This window comes from Carlito syrichta, unplaced genomic scaffold (assembly GCF_000164805.1).
Source record: "Carlito syrichta isolate Samal-C Ts95f unplaced genomic scaffold, Tarsius_syrichta-2.0.1 Scaffold305319, whole genome shotgun sequence".
NCBI classification, from domain to species: domain Eukaryota; kingdom Metazoa; phylum Chordata; class Mammalia; order Primates; family Tarsiidae; genus Carlito; species Carlito syrichta.
The window spans coordinates 655,999-674,616 of record NW_007249415.1 but is presented as its reverse complement, the minus strand read 5'-3'; the positions used below and the strand labels follow the sequence as shown (position 1 = coordinate 674,616).

Sequence of the window (18,618 nt, the reverse complement as noted above, 5' to 3'; positions counted from 1 at the left end):
TTTCATGAAGCATTTACAAAGATAGATCATATTTTGGTTCATAAAACAAGTCTAAACAAATTTTAAAGGACTCTAGTCATAAAATGAAACTCAATTAAAAAATAGAAAGATCTCTGTAAAATCCCTAATATTTTGAAACTAAGTAGCAGACTTCTAAAAAAATTCATGGGACAAAGTATTCTGAAATTAGTGAAAATGAAAACACAACGTAGCAAAGTTCCTAAATGCTGCAAGAGCAGTAAAAAAGGTCTCAAAACAATGATCTCAGTCAGCATGTTAAAAACTAGAAAAAAATGAGCAATTGAAACACTAAGTAAGCAGGAAAAAGAATCAGACCATAAATTACTGAAATATAAAATTAAAAAACAAGTTGAAAAAACAATGAACCCAAAAGTTGGCACTTAGAGATGATAAATAGAATTGATAAACTTCTAGCTATACTGATAAAAAAAAAAGAGAAGACACAGATCATCAATATAAAGAATAACAGAGACAATATCACTAGAAATACCACAGATACTAAAAGGAATATTCTAAATACTCTTATGCCAATAAATTTGACAAATTAGATGAAATGGACAAATGCCCTAAAAGACAAATTACCAAAGTTTACTCAAGAAAAAGGTAGCTAACATGAATAGTCCTAAATCCATTATAAAAATTTAAATTCAGCCAGGCCCAGTGGCTCAAGCCTATAATCCCAGCACTTTGGGAAGCTGAGGTGAGGGGATTGCCTGAGCCCATGGGTTTGAAAACAACCTGGGCAATTTGGTTGCTACAATAAATAAAAAAATTAGCTGGGTGTGGTACACATGTCTGCTGTTCCGGCTACTTAGAAGGCTGAGGTGGAAGGATCAATCGCCTGAGCCCAGCAGGTTGATGCTGGGGTGGCTGTGAGAGTGCCACTGCACTCCAGACTGGGTGATGGAGTGAGACTCCGACTCAAAAAAAAAATTTTTGTTTAATTTGTAGTTACTTTCTCACAAAGAACACTTCATGCCCAATGGCTTCACTGATGAATTCAATCAAACATTTAAAGAAACATTAATACCAAATCTAAGCAAACACTTACAGAAAGTTGAAGAGAAAAAAATGCATCTCAACTAATTTTATGCCTGATAAAGACATTAAACAAAAACTACACATCAATATCCCTACAAACCAGTATACCATAGATGCAAAAATTCTAGGAAATGCTAGCAAATTGAACACAACAATATCTTAAAATAATATATTGTTTTAATATATTATTAACACATAATAACCATATAAAATTTATCCCAGGATGCAAGGTTGGTTTAGTACTTTTTTTTAAAGTCACCATATTAACAAGTTAAGTAATGAACCAAATGATCATATTTCTCTCTCTCCCTCTTTCTCTTTTTTGAGAAGGGATTTCACTATGTTGCCCAGGCTGGTCTCAAATTCCTGGTTTTAAGTGATCCTCCTGCCTCGTCCTCCTAAAGTGTTGGGATTACAGGCGCGAGTCACTGTATCCTGCCAAGTAATTCTTAAAGACTCTAAAGATTCTTAGCTCTTCCCCAAATAATTTTTCTTCCCAGATGAGAACTGCCATTTTAATGCATATTCTTCTAGCGTACATACATATGCATGTGTAAGCACACATATTCATGAACACATGCTGACATTTGTAGTGCACTGTGATGTTATGGATCCTTTCTGGTGACCTACTCACAGGTGAACTGTATTAACAGGCATAAAATTGAACTATACTTAGATTCCTGGGTATATTGCTAAATTTGATTTTCTAGTATTTCACTTAGAAGTTTTATATCTATAGACATATATAATACTGTTTTGTGGTTTTCTTTTTATTTGTGTTTGTCCAATTTTGGTATTAGGACTAGGTCCACTACCCTTCCCTATGGCCTGGGAAGTTTATCTGAGGTGGAATTACATGTTCTTCAGTGGACTGACTAAACCATCTGTGAATCTGTTGGAAGGTAATTTGTGGATAACCTTTTCAATGTCTTCTTGGGAAATTCCCTTTGCCAGATTTTGTATTCTTCTTGGGTTGATCTGGGTTAATTTATATCTTTTTACTCACCCTTTGTTGTTTTGATTGAGATTTTCAAATATATAGGCATTAGAGTTGATTAAGCCTATATATATTATGTTTTTCCTTGTACATACATACCTATAATAAAGTTTAATTTATAAATTAGGCACAGTATGAAATTAACAATAAAACCGACCAATTATAGCAATACAGTGTAATAAAACTTATGTAGATGTGGCCTCTTTCTCGCTCTCAAAATATTACAATATTTTCTGACTATAGTTGACCTCGAAGAAGGTGAAACTGTGCTAAGGGAGATGACTGTACTATCCTCCATTATCTGTAGATATACCTCAATTCCTACCTTAATTTTGCTTTATCTGATATTATATTAATTACACCTGCAGTGGTCCTTTACTTAGTTTTACTGATTACTTTTGCTATTTTTTGTTTCCTATGTCATTCATTTCCTTTCTCCATTCCTCTCCCTTTCTCACTTGTTTACTTCCCTCTTCCTATATTTCTTCCTTGGCTTTGTTGTTGCCCTCCCTCTCAATTTCTGAAAACAAAGGCCTAGTTCATTTATTCATTCATTCAAGGTCATGATTTTTCTAAGTGTAATTGTGGCTTCAAGTCATCATTTTTTATATGTGTATTCTAAATGCCCAGCAGTTTAGGACAGGTGCAGTGGCTCAAGCCTGTGAGCACTTTGGGAAGCCGAGGTCAGAGGATTGTCTGAGTTCACGGGTTCAAGACCAGCCTGGGCAACTTGGGAAGACCTCATCTCTACAATAAAAATAAAAAAATTAGCTGGACATGGTAGTACATGCCTATAGTTCTGGCTACTTGGAAGGCTGAAGCAGAAGGATTGCCTGAGCCCAGCAGGTCGATGCTGGGGTGGCCGTGAGCATGACACTGCACTCCAGTCTGAGCAACAGAGTGAGACTCCAACTCAAAAATAAATAAGTAAATAAATAAATAAATGCCTAACAATTTAAGTTCTGGTTTCTTCTCTGACTAAAAATTATTTAAGAGAGTCTAACTTCCAGTAGCTGAGTTTTTGCTTTTTATTTTAATCTTATGTTGTTAACTTTTAGTTTTAATGCCTATCATCAGAAAAAGTAACCTGTACAATTAATGAGTTTGGGTTTAATTACTCATGACAGTGACCATGCGGTGCACTGCAGTGCCACATAATGTGACAGAATTTGCAGGGAAAAAAGTTAATACTATCAAGTCTGAGTTGCTCAAAGTACATCATTCCAAACATAACTTTAAATGGAGTCTCTTGCTATTTCCCACAAATTGTCCAAAATCATGCCTTACTTTTGTCTGAATCATATCTGAACCATTCCTTCCTGAATAGCTTTTTGTGTTTCCTGGAGTTTCTATTTTCCTTTACTTTTTTATTGTTGTCCACAAAAGAAGTATGTGTCTTTTCCCTATTATTCAGACTATTTAACTTCTCAGGCTATTTGTTAAAATAAATATACTTTCTTCTGAAAACATTCTTTTTAGTGTTCTCTGATATGAATCTCTAATTTGGAATTGTTACTTTTTTAGGTTTACTGCTGAGTTATCCTTTTCATTGTACTCTTGGATTTATTCTTTCTTAGATCTCATATTTTTAAAAATCCTTCTTAGATGTCTTTTGCATTTTGCTAGAGTATCCTCAAGTTGATTTTTTCTCCAAAGTATACACCCTCTGAATCCTTGAATATCTAAAAATCATCACTTCATCCTGATGCTTATTTAACATTTGGTTGGGCAGAAAATTCTACAATAAAGATATTTTTTCTCCAGAACTGGGAAGTCATCTCATCATTCAGTTCTGGCTTCTAGTGTCCTGACATGGGTTATATAAACCTGATATTTATTGTATTTAACTTAGAAGCCTCTAGCATTTTCTCTTTGTCCTTGGTGTTCTGAAATTGCATAAGGATATGCTAGGCATGGATTTTTTCCCATTAATTCTGCTCAGAACACAGTGCATCCATTCCATTTCACTACTCATAGTTTTCCTCTGCACTGAGACATTTTCTTCTTTTATTTCCTCCTCCCTATTTTCTATTTTTGAAATGCTACTAGATAGATACTGGGCCTTTTGAATTAACTTTCCACATCTCTCAACTCTTTTCTCACATTTTTGCCTTTCTGTTCCAAGTTATCTGAAATTATCTGACTTCATCTACCACTCTATCCTTACCAGAGCACAAAGTCCTGGGAAGGTGGGACAGTTTCACCGGTCCTGTTCTTTGTAAAATCCCAACACCCAGAACCATGCCCACTGTATATTCAAACAATATTGATTGAATAAATATTTGCTAGACCTTCACATAAATATTTGATTTCAGCACTTACTAAGTACTCTACCCATACTAAGAAGGTTTATCATTACTTATACCTCTTATGTTGTTCTCTCAATTATTTTTTTCACTTCTATTTTCTCATACAGATCTTTCTCTTTTGTGCTATTTATTTTCCTCATAAGTTTGATAATGGTTATTCATTCATGTTTGTAAATAAAAATCCTGATTGATTAGTACAGATAACCGGCGTGTTTCCTTCTGCATGCTTCTTTGACATGCATCTAATTCTAGGAAAGCCTTGAAGGAAAGCAATCAGCCAGGACCCATGTCCTCTTCCTGGAAGCCCAGAGACCCAGCACCATCCTTCCCTGGCTGTCAGGATGGTCAGGCGGGCCCCAACCACATATGGGGCTGGGCGGGCCTCACCATGGGCAAGGCCTCACATGGAAGCTGCAGCAGCCTCTCCTTGTTGTGAGGTTGTTGTTAGGAACTTCATTCACATCTTCCTAAGCCACCATTCCACTTTATGACTGCTCCAGGACATTTCTCACCAATACTCTGGGGTTTCTCCCTTGACATGTTCTGCAGTGGAGCTGAAGTCTTGAGTGGATGCTCCCAGCACTTATGCCACACCTCCAGCACCTGCCTGTATGGCCCCTGAGCTGTCACTGTGCAGAGGTGGCAGCCCCAGGAGTGTGTTCAAGGCCACAATCTTTAAGTAGACAGAGTCAGGGAGGGTTTCTTTTGGGGGTTAGTGGAGTGAGTATGCATTTAGGTGCAAGTGGTGAGGAATCTCTAACCATAATGAAATTGACTCCTTTATGAACAAATGGATCATGCTTATATTTTATTATCTTCCTTAGCAATTCTATTACTTCTCTAATGACAAAATCAAAATAAAAGATCACTGCCGAAGGATGCTTAAACCTTAGAATTACATTTTGCACTAAAACTAAATGGCTAGTTAACAAACTAAAAAAGATCCTAATAATACAATTTTAAAAATATTTTAAGCTAAATAAAGTGCCATCTTTAAGCAAAAATGGAGTAAGGCAAAAAGAAAATAGCTAGCCTGAGGTTGCAATACTAACCATGTGGTTTTCTGGGGCACAAAGACCCTAAATGGTCACAAGAGCACATTTCTACAAGTCTCTGGGGCCACTGCATAGTGAGGACCGACACTGATGGGGAACCTGTCTTTCCAGGGCTACAAATTGAGAACTAGGGTAATGAGTTAATCACAGCCATGGTGCAGAAACCAATAAAAGCAGGAACAGCTTGGCTGGCAATGACAGCCCCTCTGCTGCTGTAGATCAAGTGTGCTGAGTAGCAACTTTTAAAGCAAAGACATAGACAACTGGCCTAATAACTGACACAACTAAAAACTTAGATGAGCTGGCATTGGCATTTTTCTCATTTCTACCTTAAAAGATACTTTCCAATAGGTTTCTGATACCTTAGGGTGAATTATGTGCATAATGATTAAGAACAGATACTTTAGAGTTATTATGGGTTCATGCTATAGAAATTATTAGTCATGTATTAATGGATCAAGGGATGTGTAGTTAACAACCTTAACTGAAAGTGGCCTTTATTCTGCAAGTGAGAAATAGTAAAGACCTGGACAGAAGTATAGGGAAAACCTCACCATAAGGATGACATGGCACCTGACATGGGAGGGAGTAGCTGAGCCCCTCTGGGTTCACAGACAATCTGCCATTTAAGCAGAGAACAGAGTACCTTTGAGACTTCCATTTTGATTTTCTTTTAAAAGGCAACCTTTGAGCTGACAGAAAGTAAGCACTATGACTGTGCAGTGTGAAAGGACAATGGTCAGGCAGTTCCTGTATCCTCCAAACCCACTCCTGGGGCTGGCCTTGGCATTCCCTGCCAGACCAGACATGTCTCGTTCTGTCCACTAACCCAAGGCAGGTGCCCAGAGCATTAACAGAGGATCTCTGGCCAAAGGGGATCTCAGGTTCTAAAACAGCTGTGGGAGAAGCCCAAGAGCCATGGTTAAGAAGTGAGGTGGGTGGCCCTGAGCCTGGCTTGGAGGACCTACTGTGCTGAGGCAGGAGAGGCTACCCAGGCTCTGCAATCCAGGAAACAGTGCAATCCCCTTCCACCAACACACCCAGAGAGCTGCACAAGCAGGAAATCCCACTTTGGATAAGTGATGAAGGAGGGCAGAAGATAGAAGTGGGGCTAAGTTTGCAGTAGCCCTGCTGGCTCCTCCTTCTCCTTGATGCAGCTCCCAGGAAAGACACATGGCACTCTTGTGCCCTCCCTATTCCTATAGGAGGCATGGCTCATGGTGGCGAGGGGTCAGATCTGGGTTCAGGCTCTCCTTGTGCCATAGACTGTGGAATAGGGCTGGACCTGCTAGCCAGGCTGTGTCTGTTGGCCTTAGCTGGTTCCACCTGTGAAGGGGGTGACAAAGGGTCCCACTAACAGGGCTGGGCGTGGGGTCATGGATAGATGAAGAAGTCTAGTTTGTGACTTGGAAAGAGCACATGCACACTCCAGAAAATGATCTGAAGACAGTATGACACTCCCCAGGAAATGATCTTAGACAGTATATAGTGGGAAGACCAATTGTTATTTAAAAATATCTTCAATGAAATAGGCAATTGTTCTTTACTTTAGTCACCCACACAGATAATTTTTAAAATGACAAGTAAACCACGTTCCATAGGATCTTGAGTTTAGAAGACACTTTGAGGTCATTTGGGCCAATGCCTCAAGCCAGATCCTCTGTCACCATGTCCATGAGAGCAACATCCACCCATTCTAACCTGAACACTTTCAGTCAAGAGGGATTAATTCTCTCCAGGGAGCTCTTTTCTAGACAGTTCCAGTTTCTGGGCACAGAAGAACCGAAAACTTAACAAATAGAGTTGCAGAGTCCCAATGGAGCCCCTGAAAACCTAACAAAGAACACAATAGGGCCATTCTGCCAGAAAGGAGCCAAGTAACGTGAAGACCCAAAGCTTCACCCATGCAGGTACTTTTCGAAAAATAAAAGAAAAACAGTCAATTGACAAATTACTCTGTCCCTTCAATTAAGGATGTATTCCAACAAAATGAAAAATAAATGCGAATGTGGAATAAAGGGGACCTCGGATATGGAAAGCAGTGGTTAGAAGGGAAACTCTGGTTATTACATTCTCATCTAAGCCATTGCTGATAATGTGACGGCATGATTTAGAAAGGTTTTTAACAGGGTGTGGTGGCCCATGCTTGTAGTCCCAGCTACTCAGGAGGCTGAGGTGGGAGGATTGCCTGAGCCCAGGAGTTCAAGGCTGCACTCCAGCTAAGGTGGCAGAGTGAAACTCCAACTGAAACAACAACAACAACAACAACAACAACAAAACAAACAAAAAGAGAAAGTCCTTTCAAGAAAAAGCACAATATTGAAAGAGTTTCTAAAAGTAAGCATGATGTCATCAGAATCTTGGAGAATGAGGCTGGAAAGAGCAGGGATAAAAAGGAGCCCAAGATGGCAGCTTCTCCATTTGGGATCTCTACAAATATTAATTCTTGATGCTAAATTTAAAAATATATATATCTGTTTTAAAATATAAGATATAACTTCTAGGTAGAACAGAAATAAAATTTAAAACTTCCAAACCACTAGTGAAAAAACGGGGGAAAAGACGACATAATCAGTCCTGCAAAAGTAAGGGAATAAAAAAATAGTACAATGGATAGAAAATTTATTAAGATGACAAGGAGAATGATTTTGCACACTGAGTTAAACTTGGGTGGTCCTTCTGTTCTAGAATGATCCATAGCATGGTTACTCTCTCTTCTAGATACTGGAACAGGGAAGAAAATGACTTTACTGCTGCCGCCTCTCTTTCTACAACCTGATGTCTGTCCTACCTGCACACACGCACACACATACACTCCCATCATTTTGATGTCCCTCTCTCATGTAGGTTGTGACCTCATTAAGCCAGCTCTCTTCACTACTCTCTGCAACTTTCCTGCCCACTGTGAGGAACAGCCTCGGAGTGGAAGGGTACCTCCCTGGACATGCAGCAGCCTTCCGCTTGCCTCCTTTCTGCCCCACGCCCACACCTGCTGCCTGCCTCCTTGGATCCCTGCGCTGTGCTAACAGGATCCCCAAATTCAAACAAGATTCATGAGGATCCTACCCTCAAAGCTGTCTTGTTTGTAAACATTTTTTGACAACGTTTAGCATTACTACCAGCACTACAGAAGCCTCACCGATGACCCCAAAGCAGTCTGTCATTGAGGCCTTGGAGCCATCACACAGATATAGTCAGGTACCACTGGTCTTTCCTCTTTGGACTATCTCAGTGAGCCTTATATGACAAACTGGGCCAGGTAAGGAGCTCACATTCAGGACCAATGAATGTAAATCAGAAGCTAGATTTGTCCTGAAACTTGCCCAGTGCTGGATGTGAAACTTGTGAAAGAGGATCTGAGAAAGCTTGGGAGACTTTCATTCCCAAGGTCAAGTAGGCACAGCTTGCAAGTCTTCCTAGCAAAGGCTCACACATCTCATAGACTACCAACAAGATATACTTTCTTAAAATAAAAATATGTTTCAGTATGAAGTGACAATTAAATGCTTCTCATTTTAACCTTGACACCATTAAAAAAAATTAAAGAAACAGTCCATTTTTATTTTCACTTGCTCTGGTTTTTAGGTAATTGTATTTTAGTCAGTTGCATTTATGTCCATCTCTGTTTCTCCCTCACAGCACTACAATTCCCTTGAGGCCACCATACCTCATTCTCAAATCTTTAACATGGGAATGATCTTTATGATAAAACAAGAGATGAAAAAAAGTACATCAAACAAGGCGTGAGCTGTGACAACACACACACTTACACAGCGTGTGTGCACACAAGGGGACCAGAAGGAAATGATTAAATGTCCTGGCCATTCCACTACCAAGGACACTTGTTAAATGTAAGACTTACCCTTTAAGAAAGTTCTCAAGGCTTTGCTTTGGGACCCCTTTTAAGAGTGTGACCTCCTAAGTCTACCAAGAAATGGACACTTTCCCTCCAGAGTTATCTGGCTCAGTTCTTTTATCTTTGGTAACACCCACAACATCATGTGCTTTGGAGTTCAATTCTCCAGGCACTTGGGTTTCACTTTGGTCTGCTGAAGCAGAGACATCTCCGCCTCCCCACTCTGTCCTCTGTTCACCTGACTTCCTGCTAAGCTGTCCCCTGGGGACTCCCAGGATGTCCTGGTCTAACGGTGTCTTCTCTGAAGCTACTTGCTTTGCTGACTTGAACGCTCTTCAAAGGAACAACAACAACACAGCAATACTGTTTCCAAAATAAAACATTTATCCAAAATAAACTATCTCAGATAGCTAGCATTTGAAAATAGACTTGGTGCTAGAGTGACACTGTCTACCAGCTTGGCATTTGAGGAGCATTCTGCCTCCAGAGGCTTGCAAGGTGCCCTCTATTTTCACAGAAGTTTCACTCATCCAGAAGGATCATAAAGGGTACGTGGTCCATCCCTGCCACTGGGTGTAAGACGAAACAGAGGCACATGAATGGCCAGTGAGGCAAGCTAGAGCAAGTATAGTCCCATGGCTCTGACTGGGTGCTCTGCCACCAGTTGTAGCAGCTCAGCAGCCCCCCACCACCACAGTGGGTGGGCCAGGGAACAGTTGGTTCCATGCTTCAGGCTCTTAGGACATAGATGATATTAAAGATGAGAGGGAACAAATAGTGGATTCTTTTGTTATATATTCATATTTTAAAAAATATGTATATATAGAATGCATCAGTAACTTTGAAGTCTCTATCTTGCAGACACTCTTTCTCAATGTCTTTACATATATATATATATATGTATATATGCACTTCATATAAATAGGATGTGATAAAAGTACATCTGACTTTTATAAATGAGCTCTACTTTCAGTATCTTAGAAAATGTCCTTAGCAAAATGATCCTGCCTTCTCAGAGTTCAGTTATGGATACAATATTGCTTAGACAGCACTATTCCACAAGGCCCTGATGAACAACTGTGTTGAGCATCTCCTGTGTGTCCCACATTCCACATTCAATGTCTGAAGTATCTATGAATAAAAGACAAGTGACAGCTGAAATTAAAGCACTCTTCCCTCAAATATAGAACATAGAGAACAAACAGGGAAAATTATTTTCTGACTCATGAGAAATTCATACACCAATACCCAAAAGAATACTTCAAAAGACACTGATGCTGCAATTTCAGCTTTGCCACCATCAGGTTTTACCAGTCTGTTTTGTTTTTCTTTAAAAACAATGGCTAAGGTTAGGGAACTGTAAAGTTTTTTCCTGTCCCTGCTTCCTTCCTATGCTCTGACAGACATGCTTTCAAATACAATTCCACACTGCTTTTTTTCAAATTAAAGATGTGCTAGTAGCCAAGCACTAGAAAACAAGGCAGCGCACGCGCGCGCGCGCACACACACACACACATACACACACACACACACACACACCCACCCACCCAAAGAAACACGTTTTAGTTTAGGATTATAGTTTTAGTTTTGAGCTTAAAAAGTAAGTAATATGATATTGTGAAAAGAATAAAAATACCTGTACTGTCCTTTTAAATAAGGATGAGCTTAGAAGTTAGGACCCTTGAATTCAAAATTCCTGTTCACTTTACTGTTAGCCACTGAAATTCTAAAAAAAGAAAAAACCAGTAATGGAGACATCCTTGGCCTGATATCATCACCTCTCGGTCACACAGTCACTACCTCCTGAGAGCCAGCTGGGCCCACTCCAGGTGCCTAGGGCAGGGTCCAGGGCTACACACAGCTGTGAGGACTCTGGTGGCTACATGAGGGGACATGGTCAGCAGGCCAAGCCCATAGTTGGTCTGGGAAAGCCAAGGCTGATATAATTTTCACACTGTCTACAAGTCTGCCACTGAGACAGGAATGAATACAATGTGTGAATGAAAGAAAACCACATAGGTGCCAAAGCCCAGCTGTAACTTCTACCTGAACTGGCAAGGTTTGCAATCAATAGATTAATCTTACAGAGGGACTCACTTAAAAGGCCTTAGGGACAAGGCCTGAGAGGCCCAGAAACATGCTCTGGGTCCTTTTAGAGTGGCTCTTATTGCCCTGACAGCCACAGAGTGGCTCGGGTGGTGTTTTTTCATTCTCAAGGACTTCTTTTATTCTCAAGGACTTGATTATGGCAAAATCAAGGTATCTGAAAGAGACTAAGGAGCACACTCCAGGGATACTTGCCACTGAGCAAAGGCTTGTTGAGGGTGTAGAGAGCGGGGAGATCCTCTATGTTGGAGATGCGCTGGTACATGGCCCTGGAAAGATGGTCCCCATGGTAGAGGCTGCCCAAGATGATGCTTGAGAAGTAAATGGGCTCCACAAAAATGCTGAGCAGTGATCCCTGGATGCCCACCACGTTCCAGCTGTGGGAAGAAGAAAGCACACTCTTTAGCGGGTCTCAGACTCAATGCCAACATGGCATAGCCCAAAGCTGCACAGTCACATAGATGCACTTGCAATTCTGCAGAAACTCCAACCAACCAGAAAAGATCACAATGAAAAATGACAGACTGATTCAGGAGTTTAAAAATTTAAAGAGAAAAATTTATCAAAGTTATTTTAAACTGTGAAATGATTTTTTGCCATTATGTGTTCCCATGATGACACATTTACCAAAGATTAGTTCCAAAGAGATATTAATGAACCACGTGTTTCTTGTGAGAAATCTGTGGAAACATCAAATGGGAAAGCATGTCTTTATTTTCTTACAGTAGCCCCCTTATCTGAGGTTTCTGTTACCCATATTTAATTTTGATCTGAGAATATTACATGTAAAATTCCAGAAGGCTTTCAATTGTATGCCGTTCTGAGTAGTGTGATGAAATCTCATGCGGTCCAACCTGGGGTGTAAATCCTCCCTTTTTCCAGTGTCTCCATGCTGTGGATGCTCCCTACCCACTGTTCACTTAGTAGTCATCTCAGTGATCAGGTGGACTATTGCGGTATTTAGGTCACCCTTATTTTACTTAATAATGGCCCAAAGCACATGAGCAGTGATGCTGGCATATTGCTATAACTGTTACATTTCATCATTGGTTGTTGTTACTCTCTTACCATGCCTAATTATACATTAAACTTTATCATATCACAGATATGCATATATAAGGAAAAACACACCATATACAGTGCTGGGTATTATCTGGGGTGGGGGCACTGTACTTATGAAAGAACAGCTTTTAAAGGAGCCCTCCAAAACACTCACCTGGTAATTTCCTGCTCCTCTGAACCAAGACTCAGTTCAACATGCTGAGCCCTTGGAGTTGGCCTGCCCTCAGGGAGGATGGTGTGAGTTCCTGCCCCTCCTGCCAGCTGGGTGCACTGGGTGCACAGACAGATGGAAGACAGGGTGGTGGGCATTATAGAGGAGCTGCACATATGTAGCTGACACAAATCACCTGAGGATGTAGCCCAATGGCCATCTTGGTCTTGTCCATGCTCAAGCACAGAATGTCTGCACTCTACCAACAGGAGAGATGCTCTGCCAGACCTGGGATGTGCTGTGTTCTGAGCACCCTTTGCCAGGCAAAACATAAACAGGGCAGGGGAGGAGGCACAGCCTAGGTGCTAAACAACAAAGCAATAAAAAGGCAAACAAATAAATAAAGAAGTAAAATTGAAGTCCATGCATTGAAGTAAAATCAATTTGAGAGAAAGGGCAGGGCTCTGAAAAAAAGAAAAATATTGGCTCCCAGGAAGGCTACTTGGGTGACCCTGGATCTTAGCCCCAAAGGAGGGGGCTGTGAGGCCATGGGAAGAAGGCATGTCCTAGCCTGGGGTGGGGGGGAGTGCAAGACAGGAGCAGGGGTAGCTCAGGAGAGGAGGCCAGAGGAGGGGCAGGCAGGGTTCAACTGGGTGACCAGGAGCCCTGACAAGGGACCAGGTGGTATCTAGAGGGCAGAAAAACAGGTCTGGAGGACTTCCGGCATACCAGAGGCCCCATCTAATTTTAGAGAGGTGTCTCAAGAGACAGACTGGCCAGGCATGGTTTTACTAAGTGATGTCAGCAGTGAGTGGACACTGGAGAGCACAATGCCCAGCACCAGCAAGGACAGAGATAAGGGCCAAATCCGGTGACATGGGGACAGGAAGGTGAGAGCAGAAACTCTAAGCATTCGGGCTGAGTTTGGGGGTGTGGCAGGACTTTCCCAGGTTAGAACCGCCCTCACTAAACCCTGCCTCCCACTGTGCTACTGCCACTCCACTGTCATTTCCTCTGCCTGACATAACCCACTTACATTTCAAGGCCTGAAGTCTCAGGGCCACACTCTGTGGAGGAACAGAAGCAGGAGGTGGAAGCCTAGCTGGTGATAACTCACAAATGAATTGGGAAATACAGAACCTCACCTGTCCAAACCTAGCCCCTGCTCTGCCCCTGCTCCCATCTCTATATCTGACCTCACTTGTCCAAACCCAGCCCCTGGTCTGCTCCAGCTCTGATCTTCCAGCTGCTCAGTCTTGTCTGTCTCTCCCTGTCACAGCGGTCAGCAGCAAGTCCCTTGGAATGTATTTTCAAGATAGATCTAGGATCTGCCTTTTGGCTACTGCCACTGCTAGAACACGGTCAAGTCATAGCCTCCCACCTGTGTCATCACACTCTTCCCTGATAGGAACCTGATGTCTCTGTCTGAGCCCCTCTTCTGAGCCTCTCCACACACAGCCCCTGTGAACACAAAGACCAGTTCAAACCACTGCTTTGTGCTAACACCCTCACAGCTCCCGAGAAAACACAGGTTGTACCCACAGCCAGTCAAGCCGTCTGACCTGATTTCCCTGGGGCCTGCTGTCTCTCTTAGCCTCCACTCCACCCCAAGATACTGGCCACCACTGGGGCCTCAGCTGAACACCATTCCCAGGGTGGCCACAGCTGCCCCCGCCTCTTCAGAACTCTGCACAAATGACCTTCTCGGGGGTCTCCCTTACCCACTGCCTGAGCTCCTCCATACCCCACCCATCAGAGCATAATTTCCATGAGGGAAGAGAGTTTTTTCTGCTCTGTTCACTGATCTGCCTCAGCACTCGCAGTGTATATTTGATAAAGAAGCTCAATAAATATGTGTTCAATGGACAAAGTCTCTGATTCCCACAACACAGGCCTCCAACCTCAAAAATGGAAATTGAAATGCAACTTTCCCTGATTTACCAGAAAGCACACAATGAGTAAATGCTTATATAAAAACACAGGCCCGTCCTTCTGCAGATGAGAAGGCTGGTGAGTTTAGAGCCCTTTTCAGCTGAATTCAGTCTCCTGAGACAGACTCTAAAGCAGTGATCCCACAAAAACCTGCCTTTGTTAGGAGTCATCAATTCTGAGCACATACACCATAACAGAATTCCAGGAACATCTGCAACTCTGCAGAGGCCCTGGTAGGAGGAGGCCACTCTGTTCACACCCACGAGCCCCACATAGAACAGCCAGTGTCAGTCTCACCAAGATGAGAACAATGAGAGCTGGTGAAGAGTATCAGACGGGGGTACAGTAAAACCAAGGAAAGCCCTGCAGGCTGCAGGCACCAGGGATGCCCACTACAAGTCCATGCCTACCCATCCCAGCACCCCATGGGAGGTGCCCACTTGCAGCGTGGAGCATGTCTGGCTAACACCATAGGCATACCCACACCCACTACATGGCCTGAGGCCTCTTGTACCGGCGCTGAGGCAACTGTGCCTGACTCTTTCACTCTCTTTGAGAACAGGGTTCAGAGCATCACCATCTGCTCTGTCCCCCGATGCAGTGAAGGGCATGACCTGGTGTAAGAGACAGAGTTGCAAATGGACATCAGCCAGACCATATGGGACAGTACTGGTCTACCCAAGCCATGGCCTCCGCAGCACTCGGCCTGACAGTCAGGCCTTGGGCAAGGACCACCCCTCCCTGCCCAACTCAATACCAGCCAGAGACACTGCACATGGCCCTCAACAGACCCAGGGATGTCACTTCTGCAGATCCTGCCTCGGCTTCCTGCCTCCCTGGGCCACCCTTGAAGCCCTCCTCTCCCTACCCCACAGTAAAAAGTCCCTCTCATACTTGTCCCCGAGACTCTGGTCCTCCTTGAATGGTCTTGTTCACTCCTGCTCCAGGCAGCCAAGGACACAGGCTACAGTCATCAGACTCAGACTGACACTCCTGACTTTCCCCTGCTCCAGTGCCAACACAGGAGACTGAACCCACAGCCTCCCACACTCCTCACCATCCCACAGACAACCCTGTGGGGTTACCATCACTGCCAATCTGCCCACCAGGTGGCCAGATACCCTGTAACCTCTGGCAGCAGGACTGTGCCTCCCTCCCCACACCCAGCCTGTGCAACAGTGCCATGCCCCTCTGTGAAAAAAACAGCATGGCCCTGCCTAGCCCCCATCCACTGGCAATCTGAGATGGATGCTCTTCCTCTCCAAAGGAAGGGACAATCCTGCAGCCAACTGGCATCATTCTGGCTGCCAAAACTATTTGTGGACCATGACTTTTCTAGTCATTTTCTGGTCATCCATGCTGTCTTTTCTAAGAATATCCCTTGTTTCTGGTTTTATGGATTATCTTTGTTTTCTCCTTGAGACAAGGTCTCATTAGTTCACAGTAAAAAAGCTTAGCTCTCAAGTGCAGGCCTGGGAGCCTGAGTTCTGCATATGTGTGCATGATGTCCCTTCCACAGGCATAGAGCATGCCCCCACCCAGCAAGGGTCATTCAGACGGATGCCTCTGTGTCACGAAGCTGCAGAAAATAGCTTATAATCCAGGCTCTAATCCTTTGTGGCTTACATGAGTTGGAAATCTCTTCTCCCAGTATGTGGCTTTTCTCTTCCATATGTATGGGGCTTTGAGAAAGATGTTTTAAAACTGTAATTTAGTCAAATGTATTCATTTTTCTGGGTTTTCTGTGCCTCAGTTAAGGACCCTGCTTAAAGTAAGACCGACCATAAAAATAAAAACTGCCAGGTACTGCTCCTCATTTCAGTCCCTCCCTGACCTGGGATGGTGCTTCTGTGTCTTGTGTAAAATGGGTTTATTTCTCCATCTACACAGACAGCCTGTTGCTCCAGGCTTGCTCCTTGACCACTTGGTTCATTCTCTTCCATGAACCCTGGATATGGCCCAGACTGCCAGCTGTAGCCCCAAGCTCCTTCCCTCCTTCCCCTTCTTCCTGAGCGGCAGAGTCTCAATCTCCTTTCAGGTGGCAACGTGAGATCCTGGGCCACCCCAGCTTCTCCCACAGCAAGCCGTGCCTTGTGCCCATGTTCTGGACAATGTGCTGAGTCGACAGGGGCGTGCCTGGGTCTGAAGTTCAGAGCAGGTGCTCAGGGATCTGCCATCTCTAGGCAATGTGGAGATCTCAGAGTCAGAAGATACCTCCCAAATGGTGTGGGAAGAAGAAGGAGTCAGGTCCACGCAACCAGGGAGCCCCACTCTCAGAGCATCTCCGGACCACCAATTTGGGGACAATTTTCTACAAGAGAGAAATAAGGTTCTACCTAGTTTACATTTTCTCTTAAATATAGACAAATCAAATTGTAAGTGCTGTACCATGCACCCATAGGTCCTTTTCTAGATTTATATTCTCTGCCATTATCTGTTGCCAATTACCTCTCAGTTTTAATTATTATGGTTTTATATTGTTACTTTTCCATTTGAGTGTTAGGATTAGACTTTCAAGTACTATGAAAAAGTGATGAGATTCTGATTAAAATTACTTGAAGTTATAGTTTTAGAAGGAACTGATCAAGTTTTTAAAAATACATGATTGGATTTATCTTGCTAAATTTTTAAAGATAATGTGTGCAAATATACGACTTTATAATTGAAGGGGGTTTACTGTTTTCTTTTATTATCCTTGTCTGGTTTAAGAATAAAGGTTGTAGTAATCCACAAAATGAGTTGCAGTTTCTTTCCCTATATTTTCTCTCTCTCTCCCTCCCTCCCTCCTTCTCTCTGTCTGTTTGTCTGTCTCTATCTCTTTTTTTCTCTCTCTTTTTGAGTAAGGGCCTCCCTACCAGACTGGAGTGCAGTGACACGATCACAGTTACTGTAGCCTCAACCTCCCAAACTCAGGTAATCCTTCTGCCTCAGCTTCCCAAGTACCTGGGACTACAGGCATGTGACACCATGCCCAGCTAATTTTTAAATTTTTATTTATAGAGACAAGGTCTTGCTATGTTGCCCAGGCTGGTCTCAAGCTCCTGGGCTCAAGCAGTCCTCCCACCTTGGTCTCCAAAGTGCTGGAATTATAGGCATAAGCTACCACACCTGGTTCTTCCTTATTTTTCTAATTTCTGGAAAAACATATTTAAAATAGGGATCATCACCGCCCAAAAAATGTATAGAACCCTCTCAACACTGTTCCCCTCTCTCCACAACTCCTCCTTTCCTTTATTTTCTTAATTTCTTCTCTCTCTCTCTCTCTTTCTCTCTCTCTGTGTGTGTGTGCGTGTATGTGTATGTGTGTGCCTGGTTTAATTTCTTTAGTGGGTATATTTCTATTGCAATATTCTGCATATGCGGAGTCACTTTTAGGAATGTACACTTTTCTAGAAAACATTCTATTTAATCTCAGTTTTAAAACATATTAGTAAGGGCATTGTCTATAATTCTCCACTGTAGCTATCAGCAGCGTTTTCAATACCTGCTGGGCCCCAAGGATATTCTCTTTTCTATCAAATATGGTTGGTTGTGTCTTCTCTCTCCATCATCTGTCTCCTTGATGAAACTTGCCAGATTTTTGTTGATTTTATTAGCCTTTTCAAAGAACTAACATTGGACTTTATTAATACACAGTTATTATATATTTTTGTTGCCTTTTAAATTAATTTCTGCTCTTAACTTTATTTGTTTCCTTCCTTTTACTTGTCTGAATTTGTTCTCTTTCTGACTCGTTTAGTTGTGATGCTTTTTGTCATTTACTATGAGTATTTCTAATTCCCATTGTGATTTCTTCTTCTGTGAATTACTGAGGTACAACTGACAATTAACTGCATACATTTAAGTGACACTTTGTATATTCTGATGTTTATAGATATTCATGAGCCCTCACTCCCAAAAGTCTCTTCACACCTTGTTCCTTCTCCTGTCCCTTTTTTTCCCCCAGCCCTCACCCCTAGGCTCCCACTGACCTGCTTTCTGTCACTGTAGTTAGTTTGTGTTTTCTAGAAATGTATATAAATGGAATTGCACAATAAGAGCTCTGTCTGTCTCACATCTTTCAATCTGTGTAATTATTTTGAGACTTA

At 42.4% G+C, this 18,618-nt stretch overlaps 1 protein-coding gene across 1 annotated transcript in view; it reads right to left on the bottom strand.

The window, feature by feature from the left end:
• Nucleotides 1-18,618, bottom strand: part of ADARB1 (adenosine deaminase, RNA specific B1) — a 71,456-nt gene that overhangs the window by 11,527 nt on the left and 41,311 nt on the right. The window contains exon 8 of the mRNA XM_008061568.1: nucleotides 11,581-11,762. Coding sequence (XP_008059759.1) covers nucleotides 11,581-11,762 — 182 coding nt within the window. The remainder of the gene's footprint in view (nucleotides 1-11,580; nucleotides 11,763-18,618) is intronic.